This window comes from Ambystoma mexicanum, chromosome 2q, assembly GCF_040938575.1.
Source record: "Ambystoma mexicanum isolate Mex_15411 chromosome 2q, UKY_AmexF1_1, whole genome shotgun sequence".
In the NCBI taxonomy this organism is placed as follows: domain Eukaryota; kingdom Metazoa; phylum Chordata; class Amphibia; order Caudata; family Ambystomatidae; genus Ambystoma; species Ambystoma mexicanum.
This window is the reverse complement of record NC_090924.1, coordinates 68367458-68390964: the sequence shown is the minus strand read 5'-3', so window position 1 is coordinate 68390964 and position 23507 is coordinate 68367458. Positions and strand designations below refer to the sequence as shown.

Genomic DNA, 23507 nt, shown 5'->3' with positions numbered 1-23507 from the left:
CCTGTGCTTGGGATGAATCGGCACATGAAAGTGAGCATGCTTGAGGTCGAGAGACACCAACCAATCCTGAAGTTGAATGGCCTGGAGGACTTGAGAAAGAGTAACCATCTTGAACTTGTCCTTCCTGAGGAGCCTGTTCAAACCACGCAAGTCCATGATGGGTCTCAATCCTCTGTCTTTTTTCAGGATAAAAAAATATGGGGAATACCATCCCTTGTTCCTCTCCGCTACAGGCACCAGTTCTATGGTGCCTTTCTCCAGCATGGATAGGATTTCCTGTGCAAGCAGCGGATCCGGACGCTTCAAAGAGAGCTTCCCCAGTGGATTGTCATAAGGCCTCTGCCGGAAAGGAAGACAGTAGCCGTGGGCTATGATCTCCAGAACCCACACATCTGAATTAATGGCACGCCATTCTACAAGATGCTGCACCAGCCTTCCCTCAACCGGCGAACCATGGGCCATGGCCTCATGACTTAGCGGAAGCGGCTGCAGCAGTGCCTGAGGGCAAGGAGGCAACTTCCTGAGCGGCTTTGGCACCTTGAGTACCTTGTTTTCCACCTCTGGTACTCCTATGTTGGCCCCTTTGACTGGCAGCTCCTCTCGATCTACCAAAGGAAGAGTAGTATTGAAAGGAACCTCCCCTCCATTGCTGTCTCCTAGGACAAAAGGCAGAGGTTGACCTACTGCAGCGCTCAAGAACTTTGCTGCAGCTTTGGAGGTCTGCAACCTCTCAAGGCTCTCGTCAGCCTTGCTGCCAAAAAGATGGACATCCTCAAAAGGACATGTTGAGAAGCCGGGATTGTACATCAGGAGCAAACCCCGACTTCTGCAACCATGCAAACCTGCGCATCACACACACTGAACGGATTCACACATGGCAATCTTGCCATCTTGAACGAGCGCTAGAAAACCATCCCGTTCCTCCCCTTCGGGAATATGTTCAGCCGCCAAAGATGCACAATTCCACAGAGTGTGAGTGAAGCTTGTCAAGGCACAAACGGAGTTGGCTGCCTTTAAAGCCATACCCCCAGATGAAAATACTTTCTACGCCCAACCATCAAAGCGCTTGTCGTCCCTATCAGGAGGGATGGTAGGGTACGCAGCCTGCTTCACTGGGGCCGTAGCCGCCTGCACCACTAAACTCTCCGGAGTGGGGTGCATAGACAAGTAGCAGCGGTCGACCACTGGCTGGACGGTATCTTTTCGGAAGCAACTTATTCACTGCCGGGAGACTCTCCAGAGCAGTCCAAGCCGCCGCCACCCTTCTTTGTAAGGCCATATGAAATGGCAACACCGGGTCAGTGGGTGGACCTTGGTCCAAAATATCTGTCATCCAGAAAATCCACAGGTGGAGCAGACCACGCCAAGTACTCAGTCACCCTCGACATGAGACGCCTGTACGAGGACTCGGCATGTGTACCAGGCTCAGGCCTGCCATACTCAACCTCCGGAGAGGTGTCCAGACCACTGGCGTCATGTAAGGACTGATGTAGGTCTTCCATTTGGCTGTGACCAGACAACAGGTCATCAGGAACCTCAGGAGGCACAATACCCTCCTCATCCGACCCTTCTTCCACCTCTGAAATGTAGTCCAAAGGCTGGAATAAATCAAGCCTGGGGGGGATGACCAGAGAAGGGCTCAAACACAGGCCTCACTGACTTACTGAGGGCCTTCCTCAGAGTTTCCACAGCCCTCCAGGGCACCTCCGGTAAATCCTGCTCAAAAGGCTTCGAGGGCTCCGATGGAATTGGCGTTGATGTCGACCGAGGTGCCGATGACTTCGACAACGGCCTCGAGGCCGGAGCCCCGAGCGTGTCCTTCGACAGCCTCGGCGCCAATGGCATCGACGACTTCCTGCGAGCCTCGAGAGAGTCCCTCAACGGACATGGCACTGACAGTGTCGATGCCTTCTTAGAAGGCCTAACAGGCTCCAACGGTCTCGACGGCGTCGAGGACCGGGACCTGGCACGGCTATGGCGATCAACCTTGTCTGATCGGGACTTCGACGGCTCCCGATGATCGCGCCGACTGCCCGAGCCCAAAGGCGTGCGAGCAGTGGCTCTAGCTCGTTCCTTGCCGGCTGCTCTCGAAGGCGCGGACGGAACGGTGCCCTGCGATTTGAAAATCGCCATCATCTCCTGGCGGAATGCGTCCCATTCCACCGGCAAGGAATGCTTGGTGGGACAAGCCACCCGCTGTCTGGCGGAGTCCTCTGACGAGGACGGGGAAGGCGGCCAGTGAGGGCGCTTCCGAGAATGCCTAGAAGAGGCAGATGAATGGCAGGAACCACTCCAAGATTGAAACAGCCTGGACTTACGCCGACGTGGAGAGTCGCCCCTCGAGTCGTCGGTCGAAAGCCCAGCAGAATTCGATTTACAGGGTTTAGAAACCCTACTTACCGATAATTTCTTCTTCCGCTCCCGCAAGGACTTCGACGTCAGGGACTGGCAGGCACCAGAGACAGATGTCGTGCAGGTCCGTAATGGACATTTTGGAACCACAGTCCCGACACTTTTTGAAGCCTGACTTCGGGGTAGAAGAAGAGGAAGACATTTTCACAAATCGAAGTAGAAGAACCGAGCGCGCTGAGATTTCGAAGTGAACACGTTCGCAGAAAAAACAGAACAGAGGCTACGGGCGCCATGCTTCCTTTATATAACATCCGGTGATGTCGTCCCTCGACTGAGGCCCTCGAGGACAGCGTGTGGACGTCATCAACGCAGGACGCCTGTGCCGAATTTTTTTCTGAGGCAGCACAGCTGTGGTCATTACTGTCATAGATGTGGAATACGTCAGAGGACACAATCCCCTTGAACAATCTTTTTTTAGTGAAACGTTCATCAAAGACAACATTATTGGCAGAAGAGCTTTCTACATGAACACTTTACTCTACCTTTATATATAAATAATCGTGCATACTCATGTGATTACTCATTTGGAGAGAAGTGTGTATTGGTGCACAACGGATTTCTCATTTTATATTATAAGCAATTTAGTGCGCATAAGAACATGCAGCATCTGCCACATGCAGTACTTAAGGGAGAAAGAACTTGTGATTTCTCACCTGTGGATTAGTACAAGGCGAAATGGGAGGCACAAGTTCCTTTGCGTAGAAGAAATCGATCGGCTGTAGACCAGTCAAAGAGCTGCATTGCCAGAGGACGGCATCTCTCCCTGCAGGAATTGAGTGCAGCCAGTCTATTTCCAGGTTTTCCACGTCCCAGAATCTGCTGGCGGGAAGCGAAGGGGCACACGCCAGCTCCATTTCTTCTGTCAGCAGTGCAGCCACACGATTCTGAATATGTTTAATGGCCGTCTCAGGATCCTGGATTAATAGCGGTGGAGGTGGAACTTCTTTCTTTTTCTTACGGCTCTTCTTTTCTTGACAGAGCAAATAAAATAAAATTCAATTACAGAACGCACATGGCCCTTAAATCTTATTTCTCTAAAAAGAGATCATGCCAGTGCTACAGGTTCTCTCTCGTCTGTGGCGTGACTCTGACACTCACCAGGTGCAACGTCTCTAGATTATGGGGAGAATTACAGGCATGTGGCAGACAGCGTAGTTTCCAACAATCACTTGGGCTTCTCCCAGCTGTGGCAAATTAAATTAAGTTACTGAACTGGAATATTACTTCCCAGTAATTGGTTTCTTCCTCAATTTTCAGAATTATTTATTTATTTTATTTATATACAGGAGGAACAATGCACTTTTGATCGCAAGAACGTGTAATAGATAAAATTGACAGGAAGCAGCGAGCTTCTCACAATGGGATGAGCTTAAGGGACATTCTGACCAGGTTGTGGAGGGGAGTATATAGAACAGTTACTGCAGATAATACATATGTGGACATACATAGATTTAGGACAACCAACATTGGACATTTCTAAATGCAGGTAAGCGGTACCGCCAGCTGTGCTCGGGATGTGACCATGACGGGTGAAGTGCTAGAATGGAGGCATAGGAAGTGAGGGACAGAGGCAAGAAAAAAATGTTAGCTAGTAGGCAGATGAGCGGTAGGTTAAGAGGGTAACTCGGAGGCGAGGAGGTAGACATTTAGTTTGGTTTTAAACAAATCCGTGTAGACTGTTTAAGATGTCTGGGGGAAGAGAATTCCATGCAAGTGAAGCAAGAAGAGAGAAAGAGCAGAAGCGAGAGGAAGCACAGGTAGGGCGAGGAGCCACAAGGGTAGTCGAGGAGGCAGAGCGTAGATTACAAGAAGGCTTATAGAGTTGGATAGAGGAGGATCGATACAGTGGTGCCTTACCATGTATAGATTTGTGAACCAGGAGAAGAAATTTTAATCTGGACCCGTTTTGTATCGTCAGCCATCCAGCCTGGTGACAGTACGAGGAAGTAGGTGTGAAGTGAGGGAGTTCTGGTAGAGAAGTTAATGATCTTGTTGAGAGGACAGAAAGCATAGTTGGGGAGACCAAAGAGCATGCTGGCATAGTAGTCCAGTTTAGGTAAGACAAGCGTGGTGTTAAAAGGAAGGCTATGAGGTTGAGGTGAGCTGCTGTTACAGTTTTCGAGCTGAAAATAGTGAAGGTGTGAGAAGGGTCATAGATGACGCTGAGGTTTTGAGCTGAAAGAGAGTAGGGGAGAGTGTCAGGTGGGAACTGGATAGGCAAGGAAAAGATGAGAGAGAGCTTTTGGCAGGGAAGAAGAGTGCCTCTGTCTTGGTAGAGTTTAACATCAGAGAGCGCAAAGCCATCCAACATTTAATGCAGTGAGTTTTTTTATTTGTTTTACATTTCTTATTTGCACGTTCGTTTAAACAGAAACTTTATTGCAAAAACCTCTCAAAAAAATTCCAATTTATCAGATTTATCATAAACCAAGAAATCCAGTGGGACAGTTTGAAATTTTGATAAGAGATCAGGAAAAGAGAAGTAGATTTGGATATCGTCTGCAAAGAGCTTGTACGACAATCCAAAGGAGGAGATTAGTGCCCCAAGAGCAGAGGTGTGGAGTGTAGAGAGGAGCAGGCACAAGACAGATCCTTGAGGAACACCAACAGTTTGAGGGGTGAGTTGAGAGGCGTTGTTGCCTAGGAGACAGAGAATTGGCAAGGTGCAAAGTAGGATACAATCTAAGCAAGGGCTCAATCGAAGAAGAAAGAGTATTAAGTAGATCAGAGTGATCGACAGTGTGAAAGGCAGCAGACAGGTCAATGCGAATATCAGGATAGGTTGGAGTTCTAAGCAGAGGCAAAGAAGTTGGACGCATTCATGAGAGCAGTTTCAGTGAAGCGACAGGAGCTTGTAGGGGGTCTCAAAGGTTGTAAATGTCTACGAAATTGGTAAAAACAGATGAATACAACCCTTTCAGGCACTTTAGAGTAGTGAGGAAAGAGAGACACATGGCAAAAATTAGCTGGTAGATTCGGGACAGACACTTGCTTTTTTAGATGAGGGATAACAGTGGCTGTTTTGAAAACCGAAGAAAAGCAAGCAGAGTCGAAGGACAAGTTTAAGAGTTAAGTGGGGTGAGAGGCCACTATAGGGGCAAATGGGTTGACTAGCTGAGGAGCAAGAGGGTCTGATGGGGTACAAGAGGGGCTAGCCTTCATCAGTAGAGATAGCCCTTTGTCAGCATTAGTGTGACTAAAGTGGGAGATAGAAGCAGAGGTTGGTGGTAGAGTAGGCAAAGTGTAAAATGTAGGAGGAAAGAGGGTAAGGAAGCTCAGGAGAGAATGTCAAATTTTTTATGTTTTGCACTGAAGTATTCGGCTAAGTCATAAGATGTGATATTGGAGTGGACAGCCATAGACTTAGCAGGTGTGAGTTTAGGGTGCCCTGTAGTCAGCGAGGATGGTTGGAGTGAGAGTCAACAAGAGTTAGGTAGACTTCCCTTTTCACTCTATCAAGAGTGGGCTTGAGAGCGTTCAGGGCAGAGACAGAGTTGCAGGGCCTTCTACAAGTGGGTACATCTCCATTTACACAGCCGCCGACGCATGTTTGTGCAGAGAGGGCGTATGAACCCATGGTTGAGGATGCTGAGACTTAGGGGTGAAAGTAAGCAGCGGGAAGTGAAAGGGGAATAAGTCATATAGTAGGGATTGGAAGCTGGAGATGGCAGTACTGGCGGAAGAGGCATCGGGTGTGAAGCAGGAGAGTGAGAACTGTAGGTCGGAGAGAAAGGGGGAATGGTATAAGGTTTACATTTCCTTTTAGCAATAGGCAAAGCAAGTGGTGAGTAAAGGTGATGGTGGTGGGAACAATTGAGTGATGAGATATGGATGGTGAGACAGTAGTATTAGTGGTTGGGAGAGGGGTATAGATGAATAAGAGATCCAAAGAGGTACACCCTGTGTGGGTAGGAAGGATATGGATAAGAGTGGAGAGTGTGGTCACTAAGAAAAGACTGAAGATCGGATATCTGAGAAGTGGCTGTAGAGGGAAGGTTAAAGTCACTGAAGAGAAGAAGGTGATGTTTAGAGTAAAGAGAATCAAGGAGTTGTCCAAGATCATCAACAAATGGTACAGTAGGACCAAGAGGACTATAGATGGAGATTCATGCAGAGCAATAATAGAGATGGTGAATTGAAGAGGTAGGAGAGGACATGGCATTTGAGATTTGTGAGGTATTGAAAAGGGAAAAGAGTAGGTATCCGACGCCTGCACCTCTGCCACTCAGTCGAGGAGAGTAAATGAAGGATAGTTTGGAGTCGTGTAGGGCCGCCAAAGTGGCATTGTCAGATGGAGAAATCCGGATTTCAGTGATAGCAAGACAATCTACGGGAGGAGAGCTGGAGTGAAAGTAGTTAGTGATGAAGGAGGTTTTGTTGCATACAGACCGAGCATTCCAGAGTGCAATGTTCAGTTGAGGAGGTAAGGAAGAGAAGAAAAGTTGCTTCTGAGGGGAAGCGAGTTGAGGCGGATAGATGTTAGAGGAGGTTAGCTCGCTAGCTTTGTTTGTTGGAAGGAGGCGGAAGAGAGACAGAGTAGTGGGAGTTGTGAGTTTTATAATAGGGATAGGAAAAGAGGAAGTTGTAGCATGATTAGAGAAAGCATAGGGAGAGGGGAGTAGGAGGAGAAGCAGCAGAAGAAGCAGGAGCAAATGCATTATAGGTGAGTAGCAGTGTGGAGTACAGTAATTAGGAAGCTTCTGGTACTCAATTAGCGATGCAGATCTAGCAAGAATTACAAAAATATATACAGACCAGATTCACAAGATCTTCTACTGATGACAATACTAAAATTGGAGCAAATGTTGAGCTGCCTGGAGGATTCTGGAGAAGCCCTTGTGCAAATCTTTGTGAACGACAATTGCACAGGGCCAGCTCATGTGCTCCTCTTTGTGGCTTTGCGAATTGGGCCCATAGTTCTAAACAATACAAATTAAATGTCTTAAATCCCAAAAGACTGTGCAGCATGCAAGACACATACGTCCCTGTTTAAAGGAAGCAGAAGCAGAGGCTTTCCACCAGACATGAAGAGGAGTTAACCACATGTATATATATATATATAGTTAATTACATTGCAATGGGTCAGTTAGGAATGTACATAAATACAGTCAGGTTGGCATGGTTCAGTCAAGGGAATCATTGGATCGTAGCCAGGAGAGAGTGTTTCGCCTAAAGCTATAGTAGGATTGGTCTGTTCTGATGCTGAGTGGGAGAGCGTTTCAATGTTGAGCAGCCATGACCGGGAAGCTTGCACCATTGCTATATTTGAGGTTGTGGTAGCTCACAGCACGCAGGCTCAAGGAACTCCAGGCACCCCCAACCCCCGTACTAGATAGAGCTACATGTCTGGCGTGGCACCTTAAAGGTGACAAGTGCCTAGGGAATGGGGTGGAAGTGAGTCTGCCATAGGCATACCTCGAGCTGGCAGACTCAGGATTTTAGTGATTCCACTAGACAGGGCCTCTTCATAACAGGCACTTAATATATAGCCCATAATGCCTTGAAAAGTGACATGTACCTAATTTATATTTGAAGTGTAGTGAGTGGCAATCTCCTCCGTGAGTGGAGGCCTGTGAATATGCCCATGCTTTCCAGGTAATTAACGTTTCCTTCTCAATCGTCGGCCTTCATTTTATTAGGCAACCTTTACAGGGATAAAACATAAGATGTGATGACTGGGACCTAAAGCATCTCTTGGGAAGAAAGGATTACATAGTAAGCAGGATTTACCTGTGGGGAACATGGTAAACTTCCACATGATGCAAACTATACCCAAAACAAATCACAAGAGAGAGAAATTAAAAGTAGCTCCTACAGACATCTCCATACACTTTAAACAAATATTACTTTCAGCTCCCACCAAATCAGAAACAAATCTCAGGGCGAGCATATGCCTAAAATTGTTATCGTGTGCTACAAGGTCAAGCAAACTAAGCAACTCAGTCTGGTAGATACTAAATATTGTTGCCCCCTAAAGACTCAACCCCACTCCCTTAGAGGGAGCATTTCCCATTATAATCAAACATTAAAATATCCAAAAATCCCTACTGAAGAGCCAAGTGACTAGGAAAATGAGTGCATTAATAAGATAATTACTCATTCAGGTTCCCAACGTTAACCCCTTGAAAATGTCCTTGGAAGCATCCTTTTGGGAATTTTCCCCTGGTAATTAGCATGTTCAGTGAATCCCATAGTATATCCACTGCATTCCATTCACATTTGACCCACAGTGTCAGGAAAGATTTTCCTTTTTCTGCTTTCCCTCCATAGAATCCCCTGACATCTGGAGGTAAGTTAAGCCTTTCTGCTTCACTTACGTAGCTTAGCTATCAGTGCAGTGAAACTCTGTCCCACATTGTGGAATTCTTTGATCATTTTACATTGCACACATCGCATTACCGTGAAGTGCAGTAGGGGATACTTTGTGTCCCTTTGACTTGGTCTTTTGTAATTTTAAGGCTGCATGCATGATGTGTCCAATGCGGGCTGGGGGGAGCAGATATTTTCCAACCACGTTCTTTTATATTCTCATGTGCACTTTTGCATTTTATTGCATAATGGCTTTTAGAGTGGCATAGACACTAAAAATAGCATTGCCACGAGATTCCCTCCTGCCCTCTGGCCAGTTGTATTTTGGCTTTCTTCCTGCTTTCTCATGGCTAGGTTTGCCATAAATGGTAAACTGTTTCCCAGAAAAAGTCTAGGCTTTCCCAGGCAAAGTGGTAGAGTGCATTTGTGGCCAGAAGTGGGGCTGGCAATCGCTGGTCCCAGTCCACATCCTGTCCAAAGTGTGTCTGTTGCTGGGCAGATGGAGTGGGCAGAGGCTGTCCATGATTGGACAGCTCCTTCCAGTTTGTCTGATAAAGATCCTTTCTATTCAAATCTAGCATAAAAAGAGTGTTCCTGCAGCCATTAAGCAGATATTCATTGGAGCCAAGTCCCTTCGAAGTGCAGCATCTTGCTGAAACCCCATAACTCGTCTTTGCAACCATTCAGCATTATCTTCGTCATCCATCCCGGCAAAGTCCTGCTCCTTTGCGGATCTCCAGTAGACCTTCCTCAGTGCTTTGACCCATAGAATGATGGGAATAACGAGCCCCAATGCCTGTTTGAGTATCCAACCTTTGGAAGTGTGCCAGAAGCCTCCTGTGGGCTGACCAGCATCCTCGTGGGCTGCCTTGCTGCATCTGCCATCATCGTGAGTTAGGACCTGGGACCCTGCAGACCCCCCGACTTGTGAAAACAGGTCTCCACGTGCAGTTCCAGCTTTCCAGCACAAATAGGGACCTTGTGACACCAACTTCTTTGTTTCTGCCATGAGGGTCAACTTCCGCCGTTTGTTTGTGATGGCCATTGTTGATTTCCATATGCAATGTAGCCTAGGGTCCTCTGATGTCGTCGACAATATGGTGGTCCTTTCTTCATCATGCCAGGGTAGTCCAGTTGTCCAGTGCCAGGAACTGTCTAACCAGAGCAAGAAACCACCGGCTAGCTGGGCCTAAATCCCAACTCCGAAAGTAACATTTGCACTACTAAGCCCTAGACCCCAGCCAGTGGAACCAAAACATGAAGCACTTGGGCCCAGCAATTTCAGGAGCCCTTGAAGTAGTACCTGATTGAATCAGATAACGATACCTGCTTCTACCCTCCCCCCACCTCCATAGTGGTTGTGAGGCATAAAGTCCTTCTCCTACCTCTCTCTTGCCTGACAGTGATTGGTAGAGTTCTGATCGGGGACCCTTCCCTGGGCTTCCCCCTAAGGCAGTGGGACTGGGAGAGGGTCTCCTTAGAAGGTTACTTCTATTGTTCTTCAATTCTAAAACACGCACACACTGCGAGTTGGCTTTGTCAACCTTCTGCAAAGCAATTTAATGGGAGTGTGACTAAGTCCCATATATTAAATCAAGGGAATTGTAGGAGCCTTATGAATATAATGCTGTGCATTGTGTTTTAACTACTTTCATTTTACATATTACTTCTCAAATTGGTGTATTACTTATCTTGTCTTCACCTATTTTACAGTTTTCAATTGCTGAGCCTATTGTGTTTAAAAGTAAAGTGTTTGTACTCTGAAGCCAGTGCACCCCAAAAGTGAGTGTGTATATAGTAATACAGTTGTTTAGTGATTTACCTACCTGTGATATTTGATTGATAAAGAGTTGCCCAAGGCCTAAAACAATATAACATAGGAAAGGTACTCTAACCAAAGACCCAGCCCCATTCATGCCGCTATTTAGAAACCCGGAATTCCCACCGGGTCTAGAGAAAAAGGCTTTTCAAAAGTGGGAGGAAGCGGGTTGCTATATGGTTGGGGACATGTATCAGGACCAACAAATAAGGAACTTTGAAGATTGTACTGCCCTATTGCCCCTGAAGGGGAAGGATAGGTATAAATATGACCAACTGTGCCTTTGGCTGGACATGCCCAGAATACGACAAGCGGCCACCAGAGAACTAATCCTGTTCAAACATTATATCATGTCAAATGATGGGACAAAGAAGTTTGTATCGAACACATATAGATTCATCAACTCCGCAGAGGAGAAGGTCACCTGGCAATATATCAAGAGATGGGAAAAGACTTTGAGAAGGACGATCCGAAGGACTATACGTGGGGGATGATATCCAAACTTACCAGAGCAATACATTCAAAAGAAATGTGGATGAAAATCCTCCTGCAATGGCACTACACACCAGAAAGGCTCCACGGGATGTTCCGTGACTCCCCCAACATATGCTGGAGGGCATGTGGAGGGGAAGGTAATTGGAGACACATTTGGTGGGACTGCCAAAATCTACAATACTGGAGTGATGTGAAGAACCACATGAACTCAATGTTCCAGAGGGCAGGGGCTCTGGGAGAGGAGGTGTGCTTTGTGGGATCTGGGACACAAAGGACAAAACCCTTACCAAAACACAGAAAAGAAATTTCATGGGACTTTTAATTGGGGTGTGGTTTGAAATCGCCCAAAAAAGGAAGCAAAGAACCCCGCCCATCGCAATAGATTGGATACGTAGAGCATGGTCTCATATAACAATGGAACACATCACTTACAATTTGCAAGGGAACTATCAGAAATTCAGGGAGGATTGGTCGGACACGTGGAGTACCTACAAAGTGACTATATGGAACAATGGTGCACACACAAAATTTGAATTCTTGATATGTTCAGATAAGAGACTAACTTTACAAACAGACACCATACCGAGGGGTGGAATTTCCCAGGAGGAGGGGTGGGGGAAGGGGGCTGTTTCTCTAACTGTTTATGTTGTAAAACTTAATAAAAATATATTTTTTAAAACAAACGATATAACATATCCATTCTGCCTAACTTGTGCCATTAAGCGTGCTCTTTGTGTGCTGAACCCTTCACCACTCTCAAACTCCCTCAAGACTAAGGATTACTGTGCCGTGGCACTACCTTCAGAGAGTTTGCCTAGAAATGAATGTATTTCCCTGTTCACCAGAATAGCGACCTCTCACCACAAGGCAATGCCCTGTTCATGCTCAAAGTTCCGAACTACGGTCAGGGAATAGACAGACTATGGTTCTCAAACTGCAAACTTTGCAGATCTTTTTGCATGATGACCTTCTCCCTCAGCATAATGTAGAACGACCATTGCTGTGTCTCCACACCAATTTTTCTGAGTTGGACTTTTATTTGGGAGACTTTACGCCCTCAGCACCAACAGGGTTCCACTGATCTAGGGAGCAGAAACGCCAGGATTCTCTTCATTTTTATGAAAAGGATCCTTGGTTGAAACCTCAGTGGGTAATCTCGAGATAAGACTCTACTTTATTATGTTCTCTATCAGACAGTTGTAAAAATAGTCAATTCTTTCAAAATTAGAGTTCACATTTTTGCGTCGCTGTGCAAGTGTGGCCACTTTGGCTTCTAGCTTTAAAATGTTCCATCCAGCTTGTATCATCCACAGAGACATCTCTTCAAGTTTAGCCTCATCAGCTCCAACTGCCATTACAATTTGTCCAGTTCTCGTGAGCCTTTTGGAACGGGAAACATTACAAGATTGTGGGCGAATTTTCCCCAAAACATGCACACTCTTCATCTGAGCAGTATCTGGGAGCCAGACCAATGTTAAAATAAAATTCTTCCCCATTGACTTACCTCTTTCTGTCTGCCATGATGAAGTCTGTCACCGATTCCCAATATGGCTGCCCAATCGGGACACCAGTCATAATGCATGATTCAAGCTGAAATAGCAAAGCCTCAACTCCCGCTCTCTCCAGTGTTCTCACTGATGACCACCAAGGACATCAGGGCTCCACATCATCAATAGGCTGCCTAATTGCCAATAAAGCCAACCGTAGCTGCAATAGGAAGTTAAATGGCTCCCCAACCACTGCATCTGCAACTCTGTGGCCCAAGAGTGAAATTACTAACAGCCCATGAGTCTGGTTCAACGCGAGCCACTGTGTTCCTCTCGAGCACACCAGTCTTCCCCATGTATCATTACAATGGTGCTTCCACTGCCTTCACCATACAGTCCAGAGCTTCTTTTGGGCCTCTCTCAGGGGCGCCAGACCTTGTCACTCAGCACCGTACACTGTAGATAGCGTTGAGCCACTTCCAGTTCAAGCAGGACCTTCAGAGCTTCCGACCAACTGTAGACCTCAGAGTAGCCTCACCACCCGATCAGGCGACCACAAACGACAGATACGTGAAGCCGATCACAGGAGACCAAACGCAATGGAGCCTTCTTAGACGCCCGAGGGTTCCGCCATCCCCTTACACCCCCATTTTGCATTTTTATAACTCTTCTCCATGGCCAATAAGTATTTTCTGGAAATTACAATATAATATAGCTGTGTCAGAACAAAATATTATAGTATGTCTACACACAACATTGGCTAAAAAATGTGTTTTTAACACGCCATAACTGCTGTTAAACCTCTTGTCTTCTACTCTGCTCAACAGGTCCTCCTGATGATCTGCACCAACAACAGCAAATGCACGGTTTATTGCATCTATTGATGGGGATCTGTCGCATGGATAAAATCTGAATGGGTAGGCTTTAAAAATGAAGTTTAATTAATAGCTTAAATGTGGTGTATGGCAATAGCATTCTTTCTAGAGTTTTCTGGATATGTGGTTGAAGTGCTGTGCCCGTCCCTACCACTTTTACATCATCTTGCTGCATCACAGATCAAATTTTTAAAAAAATACATCGTCAAGAGGAAAAGGAGCTGGTGGCATATACAATAGTCCTTAGGTGCAACATAATCCACTTATGTCTAACCACAGTTTACTGCATCCACAACTTCTTCCGGAGAAGATACAAGTTTCTCTTTCTTGTGTTGGGGAGGAGGATAGTGCACATGGTATAGAAATAAAATAGCATGAGGCCTTTGGGGATTGCTTTGTTTTCTTATAAAGTTTTTCATTAGGAAGCAAGAGATACTATTCATGTTCTCTTGTATTTGCATTTTATGGAAGTGAAGATGGCCTCGCTGAATAGGACTTTGGGTGGTCCTTCTCCAAAGACGACAACCTGAGCAGATCTTGGGAGGAGGCTGACAAAAGGCTTGTGATGAATCAGCAGACCTTCATGATGAGCGCAAAAGTGACCAACTAAGAGACCTTGAAGACTGCTTTTCAAATAGCAGTGTTCCAGAGTCAACAACAATGTTGTGTGAGGATCTACTGGCATTACAGGAATGACCCGCCAAATTTACTCTCCGATCAACTGGTGACAGAATAAACATGGATTTCACAGTAATTAGGACTCCATCAACACTGACTTTCTTAGGAATGGTGAGTATATGGCGAGTATATGTTTTCTGTTAAAGGGAAGGAACAGAAAGCATTAGTTGTACTATGTATGTGTATGCTGCACTTCAAACAAGTTTTACACGTAGATGGCTAAATGTCAATCTATGATCCATGCCGCCCCAGAAACAGCGAGATTCGATAAAGGGGTTAGTGATCCTTCTGTTACAACGGTTGTATAGATCTAAAGAGAGAAAGTATTGAATTGGGCCATTTATTGAGTGGAATAATGGGGCAGTGGTTACTGCATCCAGTTAGTAAATATAAAAAACAGGCGAAATGCCACATCCACACAATCACTTTGCTAGGAACTAGGGGAGAAAGATATAGAATGCAAGTCGTTTTGGGACCTTACAACGATCCAAACTGACCACCATATTGGGAAGTCCTTAGTGACTTAAAATGCAGAGGTGTTCAGAGATGTACGGAAGGCATGAACCAGCAAATACATCTGGAAGAATATTTACGTAATCCAATGATAAATACCTCATTGTCTGTAGTACAACAAATATCAACCACAGGGCCTGGCTAGATAAAGAAACAGTGGACAGGGCCTCTTGTATCTGCCCGTCAGAAAGTATTTTTACTGAAGTTGTACATGATTTGCAAGCAAAGGACCATACTTTAATATTTATCTTACCTAGTCGCCCATAAACTCTAATTATACTAAGGTTTAATGCCCACAAATACACAGTTGCGAACCACAATTGATGAAAGCACCTTGTACTGTTACCCAAGACCAGAGAACATACCCGCATAGTAGAAATGATGGAGCAATCGTGCTGCCGAATCGACAATGTCTATGGATTTGCTTGGTTCATCTACCCCCCAAATCTAATGTATATATTCATGTGACAAGCTCTGACCCAACTTGGATTCAGCATTTCAATAAGACCTGAACAAGCTCTAAAATATTTCTTGAATTAAAAGCAAATGCTGACTTGCTGGGAGTCAAAATGTACATGAAAGAGCTAATCTTGCATGACTTTTTCAAGGAATAGAAGCTGATACATCACATATAGAAGACTTAGAAAAGATTGTGCTGCCAACACACACAAGATGCGAGAACTTGGAAAACAGATGCTATAGGGAAGACCGGAGAAGTAAGCTGAGGGCAGCAAGGGAGGTTACATAGATCTGTACTGCAATTCATTTTTGCACAGCATGATCCAGACCACAAAGTAAAAGGCATACTAGTCGACAAAGCACACTAAGTGGGCCCACTGAGAAAAGAGGAGACCTTGTAAAATTCCACTAATGTTCACTGATAGAACAACATTATTCAATGTAGCCAAAGACAAGTGATGATTGACATTTCAGGGTCCAAAATGCAACTTGAGCCACATCCTGGAAAAGTGATAAAGGAGTATGTATGGAAGAAAAACATACGCCGTAGAGTGCCCATGACTTTCTTTCTGATTTTTGTGATGTAATAGACTATTTTTCCCCAGTGGGGGGTTACCACCAGTACTCACTGAAGACAGGATATGTTTCTGAACTTTTAGGCACCAATATGGATCCAAAAGGCAGTAGCTACCCTCAATGTGCCCATTAGTCTACCTGGGTCAGTATCTAGACCCAGACAGTTGGGCTGATTCTGGTTTGTGGCAATGTACTTTAAAATACTGACTTCACAATTTGCTATTTTGCCAGACAGAACTTCTTTTACTCCCTGGAGGTTCCCAGAATGGAGTCTTCAAGTGCTGTCAGATTCAGGAGCCAGGCAACTGTACTTTATTGCCCCTCTGTGTGATTAGGCAGAGATCGGGAATGACCAACTAGGGTAATTTGCTGACTTGAGCTCCAGCAAAGGGGTTACAAAGGAATGTGTGTGTGTGCCTGAAGGACAATATATGTCGGGATTCCGCTGGAATTCACATACTCCAAATCAGACTGTAAAGATGACTGCAAATGTTGCTGTGTGGTGGCCAACACCAATTGACTGTCTGCCAAATAGTTGGATGGGGCATAATAGTGTTATTGGACTTTAGGATTACTCTGTGCCCACTAGTTAGGTATAAAAGTGGCCACACAAACTAGGAGGACAGAGGGTGCCCACAAGCTAAGTGAGGAGCTAATTAGAGGTGGTAAATGAGGATTTCCAAGAGCCTCTCCAAATTTCTCAAAGTAAGCTGCGCCCAAGTAGCAGGAGTGGACGTTGCCCAGCTTACCAATTATTTAAAGAGGAGGCTTAGATCAGGCCATCCCTCCAAGACCTTTCCAGGACATTCCAAGACCCAGTCAGGTGGCAGAAAAAACCTGTACTCATAACCCCAATATTTGGAAACACCACCTCAAACATTCCAGAGAAAAGGACGTTAGCAGGCCCCAGCAATTCAAAGTTATACACAGGTTTAAAACCCTTGACTTACTCTTTCCTTCAAGCAATTTACCATTGGTCACAAAAGTCTTTCCAGGACATTCCCCTCCTATCTGAAAAATTGTATCAAATGGTTCTGCTCATCCTCAAAAAGCGAAAACTCAGAACACAATGCACTTTCCAGGCTATTGGCGATTTAGGTCAGTAGGCAGAATGATTTATGCTTTGTCAGTGAAAGAATTGAACTAAATCCTACACTCAGGCATGTTGAGGTTCAGGTTTGATTTTTACACATCTCATGGTCCGGCCTCAAATACGATGAGTTGGTACATTTTCAAATAAGGGAGATATGCAATGTTTTGCTGTCACTAAGCCCAAAGTATGACTTATGGGGGAACACGAGTGGGGTGTCTGCCCATTAGCAGGCACAAAAGGGGCCTGGGTCTCAACTGTTGTTGACGCAAGCAAAGCAGTTGATGGTTGGTGAAAATCTGAGTAGTAATTGTCTATATCCACGTGACTCCCAAGGATTTGGAATATTTCTAATTCATGAAAAGTTTACTGTCTTCATTAGGGGGACGATGAGGTCTCCATAGATATAAGGCAATGAGTCCTACAATATAGTCTGACTGAAAATGCTAATCTACATGCCTAGCTAAAGAGCCATGTATGAGATGTAGTGCAAGGATGAGGTGAACCAAGATAAAATCAGGCTACTTTGTACTGGATGGGTCTAACTTTTGACTGAGGAGTTGAGTTAGGACCTTGCACAATTAAAATACACTATAAACAATTTATTACATGGTTTTTGTGGGTGAGGGAGTGTGGTACCGACGAGGACTGAATCAACAGTTGACAACAAATGGTTATTTACACTATTTAATTCTCATTAAAATGTTTAACATAAAAAATAGTGGGAGGATAGCTTAGGTCTCGGGAGGATATCTTAGGAGCAATGTGCTGCCTTGGAAGCAAGACAACACAGAGCAACACAGGTTCGATCCCAGGTCTGCACTTAGAAACCTCTGGGTATTAAGCGCGTTATAAATAACCAATCATATCATATCATAACTTAATCATCAGTTTCGAGCGATACTGGACTATGGGCCTCATTACGACCCTGGCGCTAATGGGTTAACGGCGCCGTAAAAGGCTGTGGCGCCGTTAACCCATTAGCGTCTTACTACGAGGTCCCTTTGCGGGACCCGACCTGAACGGCTGGTCTAGACCAGCCGTTAAAGTAGGGACCCGCAAAAGGACCTTGGTGCCAAGTACGGTACCGCAATTTGCAGTACCGTACTTAGCGCCTTCCCCAGTCCCATTGAGCCCTATGGGGCAAAAATGGGAATGGGGAAGTGCCAATGTTCAATGGGGAATTACCGCCCCGCCAACCTTGGAATGGGGTGGTAATTCCCCATTGAACATTGGCGGACTCGTTACGATACCAGCACCAACCATGGTGCTAATAGCGCCATGGTTTAGCGCCAGTATCGTAATGAGGGCCTATGACTTGCAACAAATAATGTATCTCTGAAAAAAGTATATTTATTTGTATTTATTTATTTGTATTGCGCAGCCTGCCCATGGGCATCAGGGCGCATGTTTAGAAAGGTTACAAGTGAGTGTTGCAGCAGGCAGTTAGAGGTTACATTTATATAAGCATATATATAGTTATGTACAAACATATATAATTATGAACAACATTAACAAGGGTAATAAGCAAATCCGTTATATACACGGTAGCCAGGAAGATGCAAACTGTGATACATAGGTCAGTCAGCCATGGCGTCTTGCTCGTGGAGCCAGTGTTTTACTTTACTTTTGAAGGAATGGAGGGCGGGGACATTCCTGAGTTCATTGGGTAAGGAATTCCAAAGCTTCGCTGCAAGGACTGGGAAGCTCGAGCCTCTGGCACTTTGAAGCTTGAAACTAGGGATGATGAGTGTGCGCTTGTGCAGATGTTAGTGGTCTGGAAGCTGTGTGTTGGGCAAAGCGCGTAGATAGGTAAGCCGGGGCAGCGTTATTTTGTGCTTTGTGACAAAGAACAAGTGTTTTGAGGGCGATACGCCTTGCAATGGGAAGCCAGTGTAGGTTGCGTCTGATGGAGGAGATGTGGGCACGCCTGGCTGTGTTGAGAGCGGCCCTGATGGCGTTATTCTGGGTTACCTGTAGTTTATCTATGTTTCTTTGGCTAGTTCCGAGGTAAAGGGCATTGCAGTAGTCGATTTTGGATAGGATGAGGGTTCTAGCGAGAATAAGGCAGTTGTCCGTTGTTAAAAAGGGACGGCAGGCTGTGATCAATTTACACGTATACGCGGATGCTGAGACAACTGAGTTGGTTTGTCTGTTGAGTGAGAGGGTGGAATCTAGGTAAATACCGAGAGTTTTGGTGACATTAGTAACCTTGATAATGTTGCCATCAATGTTAAAGGTCTCATATTTACTGTCGAGTTTTGCGAGTTTGGGCTGGGAACCTAGGATGAGTAACTCTGTTTTCTCATCGTTTAAGCAAAGCCCGTGGTGGGCCATCCACGCTTGGATGGCAGAGTAGACTGCATTAAGCGCTTTGGTGTCCGTTACATAATCCCCAGTGATAGGGATGAGTATCTGGGTGTCCTCCGCATAATTAGTGTAGGAGACACCCAGATAGTCAAGAATATCAAAGAGAGGTTTTGTAAATACGTTGTATAACGTAGGTGATACGCATGAGCCTTGAGGGACTCCGCAGGGGACGTGCACTGGGTCAGCAGCGGCGAGTGGTGAGAAGACCCTCATGGACCTATTTGCAAGGAATGAGCTGATCCATGATGTAGCTGCATCAGAGAAGTTGCGGCAAGTTTGAGGTGCTGGCAAAGGATTTGGTGATCGACCAAGTCGAAGGCCGCAGAGAGATCCAGAAGGAGTAGGAGCGCAAGTTTGCCCTTGTCTTTCGTGTCCTCAATTTGAGTTTTTAGATCTATCAGGGCTGTCTCAGTACCGTGTCTCGGGCGGAAGCCCGATTGTCTGAGCCCTAATAGGTTGTTGGCGTCAAGGTAATCCTGGATTTGTAGATATGCAGACGGTCCAAGATTTTGAGGAGGTAGGGCACTGTGGTGATGGGCCTATAGTTGGTGGGATTGGTAGGGTCTAGGTTAGGTTTTTTGATCAAAGGGATTACCCAAGCATCCTTGAGGTTGTTAGGTACTATTCCAGATTTAAAGGAGGAGTTAATGAAGGAGGTGATAAAGGGGGCAAGGTCATGTGCTGCTTCCTTCATGACTGGAGCAGGGCAGGCATCACCTTGGCAATTGGATGGTTTTAATTTCATAATGAGTGTTGCTCTCCTTCATTACTATCTCTGTGGATATGTACTTATATTACTTTTTTCCCAAATTTCAAACATAATTTACAAAATTAACTCAGCGTCTTTGGTTTGAAGTTTTGGGAATAAAGGACTGTCCAAACCTCTAGCGGAATCCTGGGTCCTATTTATAAATATATATGTGTTGGCTTAGTCCTGTGTTTAGTTTTATCACCTCATGAAAAAATAAATACTTTTGGGATAGTTTTCGTGAACGACTTTATGAACAATAGTGTTTGTGAGAGAAAAGGGCAGTTTGTGAAATTAATTCAACCAGTAATAGTAAAAGTTTATTTAATATAATCACTAGTTAGTGAATATTTCTTTTAATTCAACCATTTGTTTTGTTCATAAATAGTTATATGACAATCTTCCAGTTTTTTGTCCTTAGTAAAACAATATACTCTCATGTTGAATAATTTGTTTTAAGTTACTTCATCTGTCATAGGTGTCACAAGAAATCAAAAATGTGTTAATTTATAATGCAAACCATCAGGTACATTTATTTTCTATCCAATTTACTGCTTGCTTAAAAATGTATAAAGCAAACAGCAGAAAGCCTACAAGGCAACATTGTCTTTTTTCCCCAATTCATTTGAAAGTTGCCAGCAAGATAATGAGTTGCATCAATTATGCTGTTTGTAAATCTACGTAAGTATTTCACTATGCAATCCGTTCATCTTTAGGACTGCCTATAGATAATAGCACCAACTACGGTCAAATATGTTTTCAACGACAACTAAAATACCATCTGTTGCCAATCTCTGGTCGGCAAAGATATCTAGCATGGCGACTGAGCCTAGTATGTGCTCATGACTACTTTGTCCAATCATAAACCAAAGCTGCTCATATACATTCAGTTAGTTGACCTGCTGTTGCTGGAGCATACATTTTTTACTTTGAAGTCTATGTTAGCTACATATCAGAAGCCAATGAAAAACCTGTTCTATATCATGAGATTATTTATTACATTATGTGACTAAAGAACAAAATGATATTAGAACAAGCGGTGAATCAAGTACAACAGAAAAGCTGGCTAAAATTTTGCAGAAGCACTTATCAGCCTTCTTACAGACAGTGAGTTACGTTGCACTGAATCCATGTAAATATAGTCTTTAAAAGCAGCTTAACAATGGGACCAAATGGATTCATAAAAGTCACTGGAAAACAATGGAATCAACCAATGCATGTATTATTCATTACCACATATTATCTCAAGTGTAAATATTTTGTTCAGAGCTATCCTCTTTTCAGATTTTTTTGCTTTATCAATATCACTTTATTTGGTTATGTTTTTGTTCTGAAATAAATCTGTTTGCACCTTTCAATCAGACTCTGCTGACTCTGTTTGATCCCAACCTTTCTTTTTAGCCTCACTCACTTGCTTAAACTCCTTTCGCCTTGGGGGCATTGGTAAGCCCTTAAGGCTACAAGTACAGAAGCCCATGTCACCCATTAAGTCCATGGTGTACTGTGCCTACCTAGTGCGGTGACAACATTTCACCTTTAGTTTATTTATATATAGGTAGACCTAGTGGCAGGTTGCTTATTTTGATCGATCCATACCTTAAGTGGCGTATTGTTACCCGGTCGACAAAAACAATGGACTTGCTACATCTTGAGGTCCATACGACTGATGGCCATTGCATTCTGCTATTTAATGTTTACAACAGGCTATACGCTCCTTCCCCCATAGCTATGATAAATAAAATCTATGACCTAGTACTTTTGTATGAAGAGTGATTCATTGAAGACTCACCTTCTGATAGCTGGGGATTTTAACCTCCAAGATGAACCTTTGAGAGATTTGGAAGGGCTGTGGCAGGACCAGGATGAGGCCCTTGATATCCCCCCTTGGTTGCATGTAATCCCAGGAAATCTCATTGATATGCCCTGGACGCAGCAAGTGTTCCGAGTCTCCTCGAGGTGAGAGCTTGAAAGGGCTGTTATATAAATGACCAACCAGCTGGCAACACGTACTTTGGGTCAAATAGCTCAAGTTTGACCGATTCTTGTATCAGCCCGCGACTGGTCTGCCGTTACATATTTTGGGGTACTCGAACATAGCGAGAGCAAACATAGCCCATTGGCTATCTCACATACCCATCCATGGAACACCCCTCACTTGTGGGATGCGCACCCAAACTCACATGCAATCATGGTGACTGGACATGCACGATGAACTGTAAAATGGGTGAAATAAATGTAAAATAATATAAAAAAGATTTATGTGGCCGCCCTCCCACGTATGGTTAAAATCTGTGAGGAGGGGATCTCCGATTTGGAAATTATGAAAGAATTTTATAATATGATTAATGTGATTACTCCCCATACCACTAATTCCAAGAACGGGCGTGAGAAAGCAGGCCCTTGTAAAAATAATTTGCTATGATATGGACTGCAGACAAGCAAAAGAGCGGATTGTAGATTCTTTAGCTTCTGGCCCTCTAGTGGATAAACAGCTCCTAGGCTATTGTAGAGTCGGATACAAAAGAATTGTCAAAGTTAAGAAGGAATCTTTCGTCAAATCCAAATGGGACAGCCTCCTGGAAGCACATGCCAGGAATGACAGTGTATCCTTTTGGAATTTGGTTATAGACATAGATGTCGCTCTTCAGTGTAGCATTACACCAGATGTATGGCGTAGCCATTTTTCAGAACCCTACGGGGATGGCCAGGATAATCTGAATTTGAATGTTTGAATGATAGTAATGTGGGGGGGATTCCATTTGGGTTCACAAGAAGTGATAGTGGCCATTACCACACAAAAAAGTGGTAAAGCTCCTGGCCCGGATAGACTGGCGATTGATGTATTCAAAGATGAAATACTAGTGTGGGCCCCAGTCCTCTTCAATGTTTTTGCCTGTATCAGTACAAATATGGTCCTAGAGTCCTGGCGTTCAGCCGATATTGTACCATTATATAAAAAGGGCAGAGATCAGCCAGCGATTTATCGTCCAGTTTCGTTGTTAGATGGCACAGAGAAAACTTTTGCCAAAGTTATTTTAAACCATGTACAGTCCTGGGATCAGGAGAATGAAATCATCCATACTCTTCAGGCTGGGTTTCAGCGTGGCAAAACCACAAATGATCAGAGTTTTCGCCTGCATCTGCTTTGCCCAGAAATACACAGTTGTGATGACGGTCAAACGTTAGGTTGTATGTGTGTACTTTAAAACAGTGTTTGACACGGTCGCAGAGGACCTGCTCTGGCAGATCCTTAACAAAGGGAAAATGCTTCACCAGTTGATATCCATTGTGCAAGCCCATTAATTCAGTAAACAAGGCAGTGGTCTGCTATGGGGTCGGAGGAGAGACCACCAAGCATCTAGCGTTTCCAGGGGCCAGGCAGGGCTGCATTCCCGCACCACTTTTGTTTAGTATTTATACAGAGGAAGTGATATCCGCCCTGATGACTGGATGTTTACACCTGCCTAAAATGGGTAAGGAAAATATCCTGCTTTATTTTTGGCGCTCAACGCCGTCCTTTGTCTTCTACTCCCCAGGGCCTGGGGACCACACTAGCTGTGTTTCTGAGGAAATGCAAGGACCTAAGATTAATATTGAATGATGGAAAAATCAAATCTATGTTCTTCATGCCTAAGCTTGCCAAACAGCAGATTTTAGAGGTTAGGGTGGCGGATAG

The 23507-nt window shown here is 44.6% G+C and overlaps 1 protein-coding gene across 8 annotated transcripts in view; it reads right to left on the bottom strand.

Annotated features, from left to right (window-relative positions):
- Positions 1-23507, bottom strand: part of SLX4 (SLX4 structure-specific endonuclease subunit) — a 785402-nt gene that overhangs the window by 436073 nt on the left and 325822 nt on the right. For 7 of the 8 annotated variants that reach the window (XM_069646855.1, XM_069646858.1, XM_069646862.1 and 4 more), the window contains 2 exons: positions 8143-8178; positions 3066-3382 (listed from right to left, as the gene is read on the bottom strand). In XM_069646855.1, coding sequence (XP_069502956.1) covers positions 3066-3382; positions 8143-8178 — 353 coding nt within the window. The remainder of the gene's footprint in view (positions 1-3065; positions 3383-8142; positions 8179-23507) is intronic. The other variant, XM_069646856.1, reaches the window with a different exon arrangement.